The following is a 12,358-nucleotide window of genomic DNA, read 5'->3' on the forward strand; positions in this document are numbered from 1 at the left end:
CTCCTGCAGCTCAGCTTGGCCAGGGCACAGCACAGCTCCAGGCAGCTCTGCTGACCCGCGTTTGACACTGTCTGGCACGTCAGCACACCCCTCCTGAAACCTCTGCTCAGCATGGAGGAATTAAAGACAAACTCCTACAGAACCCAATGGAAACCCGAGATTAATGAACTAACTGGCCCTTCACGACATTTGCATATGCATTTCCCCGAGGTCGGTGCAGGCAAGCGAGACACAAGGAAACATCTTTATTCTCTCTGCATGCTGGCCCCGGGCCAGGCTGGTGGCTTCTGTATACAGCTTCTGGTAAGTGCAGTTTAACTTCCAAACACAACAGTCTCTTCCAGCAGAGTGATGTATGAGCTCCCTTAAAAAGCAGGATTCACTGCTGCAGGATCTAGAAGGGAAGTGGTATCTACTCATCACAGTACGTTGGTTACTCTTACTTTGGGCAGCAAGCCAGAAAGAAAAAGGGGGGCATTGCTTAGACCAGGTTCAGCTACCTCAGACTGACTTTCCTTTGCCTGTCTGTAAATTCAAGTAATCAAAAGATTTAAGTAGCAATGTCTCTAGAAGGACTGTAGGCTTTGGTACCCCCAAAACAGCGAGTACCAGAGAACCAGAAAGCACCCAGGACAGCCCAGGTCTGACCGCAGTGCTGCTGCTTGTTTTCCTCTCCTGCAAATATTTATATTAGCCCTTCTGAAGGGAGGCTGCTGTTCCCCTGCCAGGGGCTTGCATCACATATAATTATGTCCCAGTCTCTTATAACAAGGATCCCGAATCCTCCTAAGCGTGTAACTAATAGCATTTACAGAGGTTTTCTTTTTCAGAACACCCCCATGTATATATAAAATACACTTGAATGGGCCATCAACCAGGCAATTCACTTTTGCTATTGTTACACCGACAAAAAGCAGCAGCAGCAGCACAGCCAATTGTTGCAGATCAAAGCAGCCCTACCGTTCTCAAAGCTCCAAGTAAATGAAACCATAACTCTGCAGAGGGAACCAGCCCAGCCACGTGGCTGTCCCTGCCATGGTCACCCTGCCACCAGTTGCAGGCACAACATTCATTTTGCCCATTTCCCAACGTGACTCAGAGGGCTTGAAGCCAAGCCAAATATCTTGCCCCAGACCATTTTAACACCAACTGCTGAATGCAAAACTAACAAACGCCCGGTATTTAAATGGACACTCCTGCATCCGAGAGGGCCAAAGTGTTCGGGAGATGACCTGGCAATGCTCTCATCCAGGAGTTTCAGGTGCACAGCCTCTAATATTTCAACTCATCATTAGAGAAGCATTGGGTTACAACACCTTGTCTTTGGAAACCAGGCCTCCCCCAGATGCCAGTCCTCACTTCAGCCCTAAATTAATCATCACTGACACATTAAAGTAACTCTGATACCACTCAGCTCCACTACGCAGTTCTCACAGTCAGGTCTCCTCTACTCTAACCAAGAGCTATTTCCAGAATTACTGTGCTCTTTTTGCCTTATCCTTCAGGGGTCAGAGAGCAGAAGAACAAATCACCTCCAGAAAACACACTTTTTTCCCTACTTTTCAAAGCAACATGACATGGCTGATCTTATTTCTTCCCTTCAGTTCCCTTTAAACCACCCAGAGCTCCACTCAAAGAACACGCCTAGAAAAAATTCCGTTCACTCCTCATGCAGAATCCCTCCTCTTCAGTCTGTTGCAAGCTTTTGTCATCATCTGCCCTCCAAATGGTGGAAACAAAATAAAAAAAAATTAATCTCCTCAGCGTATTGCTACACTGAGAGCTTCCAGAGGAACACAAAAACCAGGCTTCGTGAAAGACAACAGCACAACTAGCCATGAAGTCCTGTCACACATGCAAATACAAATGCATTGGGAAACTCGCCCTGACAAAACTGAATTCAGGTCTAACAGGCCTTTTTTTTTTTTTTTTAATCATTGTTCCAAATGCTTTTCTTGATTAGATCTTGAGCATCGTGCCCCCTTACACTCCGATGCTAAGTCATTATTGAAACCCTGCCTCTTTACGACATGGCAATGCCAGGAGAGCAACGAAGGTGAGCATACACCATTGTCATCACGAGGCACTTCGATTTGTTCCTTTTCACTGTTTTAACGGCCTCGAACCAGCTCCTGCACTTCGAATCAAGCAGAAGCAGAGCCAAAGCACACTCGCAATCCGCATGCAAGGCATTAGTCATGCGGGTCAGCTCCTGGATTAGACCTTGCCAGGAGGGCTCTGGCATTCCAGCAGCGCTAGGAATTGTTGGGGGGCGGCACTGCCCAGCTACACAGCTCTGAACTCCCGCACATCACGGGGCGACGCCTCGAGAAGCCCCAGGTGAGAGCCGTGGCCATCCAGGGCGCGGGGTTGACATTCTTCTCCAGGGCTGCCACACCTACACCAGCGAGCAGCCCGGCCGCCTTTTGTGCTGCCACACATTCCTCGCTGGTTTACGAGTTCCCTCTCCGGGGTTCAGCCTCACAGTCCGCGGCCGGGGCGCGGCGTCCCCACGCGGGCTGCGGCCGCGGGGCCGTGCCGGGCAGGTGGAGGGCAGGCGGCCGCTCCGCAGTCCCCCGCCTCGCCCCTCCCTGCGGCCGCTGCATTCACCATGAGTAAGATTCCAAGTATCCGCGCTCCCCTCCTCCCCCGCGCTCCCACGCCCAGCCCCGCAGTGCCGGGCCGGCCGGGGGAACCGTGCCCGGGACAATGCGGCGCGGGAGGGGCGGGCTGCGCGCCGGGCACGGCAGCCGGATCGGCGCGGACCCCGTGCCCGGTCCCCTCGGGGCTCGGCCGGTAGCGGCGGGTTCCGCGGGGCCTCGGGCTCGGCCGGTACCCCCGGGCTCGGCCGGTACCGGCTCGCCCCCCGCTCCCCCCGCGACGCGGCCGTTGCCAGGCGGCGGCGGCGGCCTCGCCCCCGGGCGGCCCATGTGCGAGGCGGCGGCCGGGGCGGTGCTTCCCCCTCCCGCCATTAGCATAACACAGACAGGAGGAGGAGGAAAAGAGAAGAAATTACAATTTAAAAAAAAAAAAAAAAGAAAAGAAAAGAAAGAAAGGGGAGGGGGAGCTCTTTTTCCCGCATGAGCTGCGGCGGGGCCGCGGGGAGCGGGGCCGCGCCCGAGCGCGGCGGAGGGGAGGGAGCGATGCCGCAGGAGGCGGCCGAGGGTCGGCAGACAAAGGGAACCTCCCGGCGGGGCAGCGGGGCTCGGGAAGCGGAGAGGCTCGGGCGGAGGCTCCCCAGCCCGGCCGCCGCCCTCCCGGCCCCGGGGCGGGGACACTCACCAGCCGAGCCGGACGAGGACCCTCTTCTGCGGGGCGCGGCGGCGGGCTCGGGCTTGGGCGGCTGGGGCTGCGCGGGCCGGACGGGGGCCGGGGGCTGCTCCTGCGGGGGGGACGGCGTGGTGTCGGAGGAGGAAGAGGAGGACACGGCTCCTCGGGGGCTCCAGTCGGGCTGCGGCGGCTCCGGAGCGGCGGGGCGGGGCGGCTCGGCGGGACCGCCGAGGTCCAGCAGCTGCGGCGGCCGTTCCTGCGGGGCTGCGGCGGGAGCCGCGACGGGCTTCCTCTCCATCACCTCCAGCTGCTCGTCGAAGTCTTCGTCCTCGTCTTCCTCTTCCTCCTCTTCTTCCTCCTCCTCCTTCTCGTCGTCGAGCACAAACTGGTAGTTAAACTGCGGCTGCTGCGGCCGGGCCGGCCCGGAGGAGGAGGAGACCAGGGGCGACTGGTCCAGCTCGTCCATGGTGCCTGGAGCGGGCGGAACAATGAGCGGCGCGGAGGGGGAGGCGCGGGCTGCGCTGCCGCCGCCGCTGCGGGACCCGCACTCCGCCCTGTGAGTCACCGCGGGCGCGGCCGGCCCGCCCCCCGCGCGAGCGACGGCGGCGCCGCCCAATGGGAGCGGCGGGGGCAGCGCGGCCGCCAATGGCGAGCGGCCCCTCATGAATATTCATCGCGCGTGGCGCGAGCCCGCGGGCCGGGCCGCCCAACTCGGGGAAAGTTGGGCGCGGGCGGGGCGGGGGCGCGGCCCGAGGGGGTCCCACCCGCCCGAGGGGTCCCACCCGCCCCAGGGGGTCCCGATCCTTCTGCTGTCTCTGAACGGCGGCCAGGAGCACTCAGAGACTTCAGGAAGGGGAGAGGATGGCCGGGCTCTGGGGACGGAAGGAGCGGGGCCCCGAGCCACCCACCCCCGGGTTCGCTCACCCTGCGTGTGACCGAAGGCGTCCCGGGCGTCTCCGCACTGCGGGGCCGAAGCAGGGGAAGGCGCCATTCCCATCCCGATCCCGCCGCTCGGGCGTCGCGCCGATCACCGAGGACAGGAACGACCCCTGGGGTGGGAGGGCAGTGGGAGTTTAACCAAACCATGATGCAAAAACCTTCCCGAGTCTGGGAAAAAAAAAAAAAAAAAAAAAAAAAGGAGACATTGTCAGAAGAGACTAAGTTGTTCAACCACCCGTGTTAGTGTAGGTCCTCCCCCGAGCAGATCTCATCATCTCCTAAAGTCTGCATTTAAATTGTGCAACTTCTGTGGGAAAGAATGGAAGGGAAAGAAAAAAGGAAAGGGAAGCAGAAAATAAAGGAGAGGAAAGACAGAAGGAAAAGAGGAAGTGAAAGGAAAATGGAAAGAGGAATGAAAAAAGGAAGGGAAAGAAGAGAAAGGGAAAGAGGAACTGAAAGGAATAATGAAAGAGGAAAGGAAAAAGGAAAGAGCAATGGAAAGAGGAGAGGGAGAAGAGAAGAAAACTTGGCTCCTGCCAAGTTGGCTCCTGTCAGACTGGTGTGGTCTCCAGCTTTCTGCTCAGAGATGGAACATTGGCCAAAGCCCTGGGGGTAACACTTAATTTAACTAAAATAGCATCTCTTTGGGTGCAGTTTCCACCCACACAGCTGCCATGATAAGACCAAAAGGCCTTATAATGCTATATTTAACACTACTCCAACATTATTACCGCTTTTTAACCCACAGATGATTTATTCTCCCACATATGCCTGGATAAAGAGATTAGTTCATGGAAGCCTTCAGAGCAAGCAGCTGCATGTTCAGTGAGACACGAGAAGGGAAGGAGAAGCAGCTCTGCTGTCACTTCCCCTCTGCCATGAAGGATGCAAAGGATGCAGGGATGGGAAGAGACTGGCCTGGAATTGGGGGTCAATCTACAGTATTGGGAAAGCCCTTCTAAAATTCCTCAGCTTCTAAAGAACCAGAGACCTCCTTCCAACTTCCACTCTTAATTTGCTCAAGGCCCATGTCCATCCTCTTACCCCTTCTCCCATTCACTTAAACTGTTCTTTTCTCTCAATTTTCATTTCTAAGAATACACTTTGTGCAGCCCTTGCTGTCCTAAGCCAAGGCTGGAGAAGCTGTGCTGTCACCCTTTCCCTGCACCCAATCCACTTGAGTTCAGGCACAGGAAATTCCACATGAGATTTTCTTTTTTTTCCAGGAATGTACAAAGACATCAATATTCCCTATCTCTACCAGCAATGACTAGAAGGAATGTGCAGAGTATTTTTATAAACACAGTGATGGCAATGCCGTTATCCCTGTGGGACAAACGTTTCCCAGCAGGTGAATAAGCACTTGACAATCTGTGAGGTCTTTCTGCCCCTCAGATTCTGCGTGTTCTACTGACAAATTCTCCATTTCTAGTTTCAAGTCAGCCCTTTGTACAGCGATATAAGGGATGCCACAGCAGCAGCAGCAGGATGGATGGATGGCAAATAAAAATATTCTGACTGAATAAAGTCTTTATAATTTCGCCAGCCAATCTACTTTTTGCGTGTCTCGGTTAAACAAGAAAATGGATTTTTAAAATTCCATTAAAATATACCCTAAGGCAACAAAGTACCTTTAAAAACTTGGGAAATTCTGAGCTAGACACAGCACTGAAATTGATTTTAAAATACCTCACCGTGGGGATTTTTGGTCATCTGCAAGGTAAAGTCTATATATAATTTGGTTGATTTTATCAGAAAACTTGGAAGAGTTTCTATCATCAATTAAGGACAAATGAAAGGGGTTTTATTTAGAGACAGGAAGTGACTAAAGGTCTTGGAGGGAAACAGGAAGGGAGTTCCAGATTCCCTGAGCAAGTCAAATTAACAAGGGAGAGCAAAACACGCTCTCCAGCAGTGACACTACTGCAAAACCCCCTCTCTTTTAGCTCCTTGCAGAAGTATTTTACAGTCCTGATACGAAAATTGTCAACAAGTAGGAGTAATTTGCAGATCCTCGGCAATTTAATTTACAAGCTATTTTCCTATAGCAGAGTTGGGAAGCAAGGCACTCCACGGGTGTTTCGGAATTTCCACTGCAGTGCTGCCAAGGGCCACGTGGATTGTTTTCTGTCCACTCTGACCTTCAGCTTGATCTTACACAGAAATGATACAATATCACAGCATATTCTAGACTAGGATAATAACTGAGATGAGCCAAGTGCAGTATTATCACTTCACAGCAGGATCCAACAGAAAAGAAATCCCACATTTAGTCTCAGACGGCAGTTTGAAAGGCTGGGTTAAAACTGCAAGGGTGGCTGGATTTCTGTCCCTCCCTTTAAGCTGGGAGGACAATCCCCCAGGTGTCAGGCACCTGTAAATGTTTGTTTTCAGCTCATGCCTGCGCTGCAGAGCCCTGGCTATTGAGCATGTCTGCCTGGCAGGTTTGTCTCTGCTCCAACCCCTGAAGGATTTCTGTTCAAGAAGCAGCAGTGGGATGGTGGGACCAAATCACTTGGTTGGTCACCACAGACGCAGATGTGGATGGCAAAGGTAAACAAGAGAATGAAGGGACTGTTCACTTACCAGTCTGGCCATCCTGCTGCTTACTCCTGAGGAACAGGAGGATCACCAGCTCCCCTGGACCTAGACACAAAAATGCATTCTGTTAACACCTCTTGCAAACCGCTCCAGGTTGTATTAACTGCTGTTCCTGACTCATGTTCTCCCCTCCTTTTTTCATTTGCAATCAATATCAAGTTTAGACCCTGGCATTCTGAAATCTGTGGCCATGGACATGCCTGAATTCGAACTTCCAGGGGGTTTAGGGTTTTATTTTACCTCTGTTCTGTGAATACTCTCACTGTAATTAAAAGTCTGTAATGAGATGTTTGTTCCCTGTGTGCCTGGGGCTTCAGTGGAGGGAAGGAAGTCCACTGATGGTCAGGAACTTTGGGGTCTTTCTGACTGACAAATCTGCGATGTTCAGTTCCCAGGGAGTGAAGCGAGGAGGATCCACTCATTACATCCCAAATTAGAGCATGGACAGAGCAGCTGTACAATTTACAGGTGTAGGTGACTAGAACTTACACCTCCAACAGCAAGAATGAACTAGGAAATGGTGGCATTTTACCTACATTATTTTAAGAGCTTTTTAAAAAACTTAGGGATTTGTTGCAGTTACAACAATTTGGAATTTAAATTGGTTTGCTTTGCAAAGGGAAAAGTGCATATAATTTAAATTAGAAATCAATTTTTGCTCTTTTTTCAGCATCCATATTGACCCGGTCAGGAAAGAAACAGCCCAGTAACAACATCCAGGGTTATTCCCTTGGCTGCCAAATGGGCCTGAGGAGAAAACTGATGGATGGCAGCAACATTTGACCACTCCTGATGGCGTCACTGCTGGAGCTGTGGCACTTACACACACAGCTACGTGTGCACAGGCAGCAGCAGCACTGACCTGAACTGGGTGGTGTCTGGAAGGTCCAGCTGCCCCCTTTGCAGCACTTTGGGAAGCAGCAGAACTTGGTGGCTGCCCGTTCCTTTGGGAGCCAGCGAGTGCTTTTGGAAGCCTGTCTGACATTTACCCAGCTGGCAAAAGCAAAGAGGAGGGTGAGAGGTGTGAGAACCACTGAAGATCCTCCAGCACAGAGATGCAAACAATGTAGGACCTGAAGCTACAGGAAAGCTGAATTTGCTGGTTTTACTGGTTTGGGAACTAGTTTGTGAGGGCTGTAGACAGGGATGTGTTTTAGGTGAGTCATGCCAGTGGAAATCTGCAGGCTACCTGTGTGCAAACAGAGTTTTGGCAAGGGAAAAAAGGGAGATAAATCTCACAGGATGAATTCTCCCTGACATATCCTGTGAAAAGGAGCAGCAACAAAAGGGAAAGATCTTGAGAAAACAGCACATGAAAAAGAAGTTACCTAGGGCTACCTTAGTCCCCAAAGGGAATCAAAGTTCACCAGACTTCTAGGGCATAATGTTTGGCAGGTATCACTTATTCTAAACTATTTTCACATGCATTTTTTGCAGTGCAAATACAGATTTTACTCTTCCCATTGTAACTTGTAAAGAGCTAGCATATTTCAGTAAAAACTAACTACCTGAACACCATGTAAATCTGCTCAAATTGCTACATCAGCACAGGCTCTTAGCTAAGATTCACTGGGTTTATTCCATCAGGTAGAATCAGGTTGCTAAGAAGTGCAAGTTTTAATATATGAGCCTGGAAATAACTAGAACTTGACCATATCCTGGGTAGAAATGCCTGGATAAACTGGAAAAAATCCAATCAGTCTGACTTTACGGTTAATTAGCTGTGTGTTATTTGTTTCTCATCCAACTTTGCCCACATTAAGTTTCAAAAATAAAAGCAGATTTTTGAACTAGCAGTCTTTAAGAGTTATCCAAGTAAACTGATCCAACAGAGTTCTTGTAAATGACTGCTGCTTAAAGGACTAAAATCATAGAATCATCGAACGGTTTGGGTTGAAGGGGACCTTCAAAGCACCCAGTTCCACCCCCTGCCATGGGCACAGACACCTTCCACTGGACAGGGTTGCTCCACTTCTTTCGTCCCCTTAAAACCCCTTCCCATGGCACTGCAGAATGCTGAACGTGGAGAAGCCATTTGTGGATCCCATGTGGGCTAAGAGGGAAGGCAGCTGGGGGCAGACATTCCAGCTGCTGAGCCAGAGAGCAGAGAGATCAGCCCTGGCAACTGGCACAGCCTCAAACTCCTCACTTTGCTTCCCTCAGACTAAACCAGCCAGGACTGGGTGACTCTTGCTGCTCCATATGGCATCCATCTAACAGCTACCAAATAAACACATTATTCCTAAAAATAGAGCAGCATCTCATCACTCCTATTCTTCACAAATAGCAAGGGCTATTTAAACTGCTCTGACAATGAAATCAGGTGTCCCCATATAAACACTGTACATGATCCAGTGGGTCAATTTTAGATCATTTTGTGGCAATCAAATGGCATTTAAACTTTCATTGCACTCCTATCAATATGTAACTCTTAAACACACTGTATAAGGGAGATTTTCTTACTCTCTGCTTCGAAATTTCAGTTCAAATTACGGACATTCCAAGTATTTGTGCCTTTACAGTAGGGTGTGGCATAGCTTTGCTTGGATGGACAAATGCATCCCCCAGCCATGAGCCCGAAAATGGCCCGTCTGAAAGGTGAGAGTGGCTGTTTGCCATTAACTGGGCTCAGCTGGCAGCTCAGGCCTCCCATCGAGTCTCGGGCTCAGAGCGTTGCACAACACTGGCACGTTACAAAGTCAGTGCCTCCTACACACAGTTCACCAAGCACACCACAACAGGTGCACCAAAGCTGGGGGGTGTAGGGGTGTTTTGGAAAACTGAAGCAACAACAAACTAAAGGAGGCAGTGGAAAAAGAGCACTCAGCTTGTCACCTGCCTTTCCTGGGGAGCTGTTTGATCCTGCAGGTGTTTGGGAGTTGAAAGATCTAGAACGAGCAAGGGAAGACACATGTACATTGAGGAAAAAAGAGGGGGAAATGAAGTTCAGCGAGTTAGGAATAACATCCCCGATACTAAACGTAGTCTTGGGTAGCATGTGCTGCACTAGGGGTGGCTGCACAGTGTCTGTGAGTTGTCCCCAGTTGTAAGCTCCTAAGGCAAAGCCCCCTAATCCCCGATTTCCGGAGCAGCACAAGGAACCCTGGATCGGGCCGGCAGCCCCTGAGGCTGGGGGGTTATAAATACCTCTGCCCCAGGACCGGCCCAGAGCTTCGTCCCTCCCACTGCTCACAGCTCGGCAGGTGAGGCACTGCCCAGCCACGTGCTGGCACCGTGCTGGGGAAGAACCCAGCAGCCCTTATTGCCAGGGAGAGAAGGGCACGACACACTGACCACTCTGATTGCACCCCTGTGCGTGTCAGCACTCCCTGAGCCTCACTAACACACACGGGCACAACACACAGACCGCTCTGACTGCACCCCTGTGCGTGTCAGCACTCCCTGAGCCTCGCTAACACACATGGGCACAACACACAGACCGCTCTGATGGCACCCCTGTGCGTGTCAGCACTCCCTGAGCCTCGCTAACACACCCGTGCGTGGGAGAAGTGTTTGCAGCCGTGTCACCCAAGCCACCAGCACATGGCATTGCACGGCACAGGCGGGGCTGGCTTTGGCAATGCCTGGATAAAGATCCCACGATCTTTACTGATGCAAGACAGAAGGGGGGGAGTTCTGGGAGTGGGAAGGGTGGGAAGTGCACAGAGGCCGCGCTGAGAGCTGGGCAGGCCCTGGGAGGGAGGATGAGCCAAGCACTGCCAGTCAGCAGCAGCTGGAAAGAGGGGAAAGGGGCCCAACAAAATGGCATCTGTATCCCCAGCTGTGGGACAAGAGGCCTCTGGCCAGATGGGAGAGGAAGAAAAGAGTGAGAGGAACCATGAGCCCAATACGCAGAAATTGTGGCAGACGAAGACAAAAGGAAAGGGCAAGAAATCCCCTCTTCCAGCCCCAAGGAGAGATGAGGCAGAGGAACAGTGAAACATGTACATTCAGGTTACCCTGCTGCACTGAATGTATTAACAGTTGGATTCAGTGCTGTTATTTGAAAGGAAGGCAGAAGAAAGGGAAGGGCAGAAAGTCCTCCTTATAAGCAGAAAACCAGGAGAGGCAGAAAACAAACCAAAAAATTCTAATTTCAAGTTCCTTTGCTGCACTGAATATCTATAGTTTGACTCAGTTCTGTTATTTCAGATGTACAACTAAGCCTGCACATTTTCTCTACTCTCCCTTCTCATTCCAGACGTATTTCTGAGGACCGGTGTTTCTCTCAGGGATGTGCATGGAAGGGTTACTGCCATAAAATGCAGTGCTTTGGGGGTACCTGAAGGCAAGGGCACTAAAATCTGGTGCAAGATAAATCATGAGGCAGCTGTTCCAGTGCTTTTAGTGTGACCAGCACTGACTCTGCAGCTTGACCTTCCACTCTGCTTGTGCCAATTGTATAGATACCGAAACAGGAAGGTGCTACCCTCGGTTAGATAATATTCTGAAAGAGCCATGCACTTATTTATTGAATAACAACAACTCTGAGCCTCTGCATTTATGACTATCACTCAGATTAAACTCCTTATAGACTGAGAATTCACCCTCAAATAAGTATTAAGCAAAAAACCCACCCACAGATAAAAGCTGAAAAGACATTTGAATGCTTAATAATAGTAATAAGCAAACCCATTACTATGATTAAACCTTTAATGTGATTAATGTGTTTTGGAAGGATTACACCTAAAACCTAGAAAGCACCACGGGGCTGGGGAGGAAAAGCAAAAGGTGTTCAGACTTGGAAATGAGATGCAGCTTTTTAGCTCATCATTTCTCCAGCTGAAGGGAGCATCGCTCCACTACAGCATGAAAAGGCCCTGCAAAGTCTGAAAAATCAAGCAAAACTTTTAAAGTAATTGTTGTTTATACATTTTTTGTGCTGTGCAACGTGTATTTTTAATATCTGGCTTGGCTGTTACCTATGCCTTTGCAAACAAGTGAATGTTTTTCAGAACACAGTGGGATGGGATGTGCCCCCCAAACAATCTTTAACTCCTATCTGCAGATTTCATCTAATCTTTGTAGTTGATTCTGAGCTGCAGGTCCTCCTGGCTAAAGTCTACATGTTTCTAAGAAGCAGCAGTTCAGATATTGCTATTCTAGTTCCCACCACACCACAAGAACTGAAATAGCATCAATTAAAATTGTCATTGACCTCTGGCAGAGCGCTGATATAAGGGCCATTCTCCCCTTGTCCCAGCTGCTTCTTATACAACGGGGTGTTTGATTTCCTCGGAACATTGGAGAGGAAGATTAAACTGGCCAATGTTTCCAATTAAAAACAGTTTGTGCTCTACAGTGGCTTTAACCACTTCATTAAATCACTCGTTATGTGTCTCCTCACAGCACTGTTTTCGGGTCTTTCCTTCAGTCTGTAAATTCTGTTCACTTATGGATCTAATAAAAACATCAGGTAGTTTAAGTTTCATTCATATGCCAGGTATCCCAAAGCTGTAATTAAAAATCATTCCCAGGATTCCATCTGGCACTTGGACGCTCTGTCAGAGCACCTGACTCCTCTGCAAGTGTTGAGAAGCCTGTAAAT

General features: G+C 50.4%; 1 protein-coding gene across 1 annotated transcript in view; it reads right to left on the reverse strand.

Annotated features, from left to right (window-relative positions):
* RTN4 (reticulon 4) overlaps positions 1 to 3,828 on the reverse strand; it is a 36,030-nt gene extending 32,202 nt beyond the window's left edge. The window contains exon 1 of the mRNA XM_027908309.1: positions 3,283 to 3,828. Within this exon, the coding sequence (XP_027764110.1) occupies positions 3,283 to 3,736 (454 nt within the window). The 5' untranslated portion in view covers positions 3,737 to 3,828. The remainder of the gene's footprint in view (positions 1 to 3,282) is intronic.
* Between the last annotated feature and the right edge of the window lie 8,530 nt (positions 3,829 to 12,358).

Source organism: Empidonax traillii, unplaced genomic scaffold (genome assembly GCF_003031625.1).
Source record: "Empidonax traillii isolate 1590-97213 ecotype Southwest subspecies unplaced genomic scaffold, ASM303162v1 scaffold1675:size74954, whole genome shotgun sequence".
Classification (NCBI taxonomy): domain Eukaryota; kingdom Metazoa; phylum Chordata; class Aves; order Passeriformes; family Tyrannidae; genus Empidonax; species Empidonax traillii.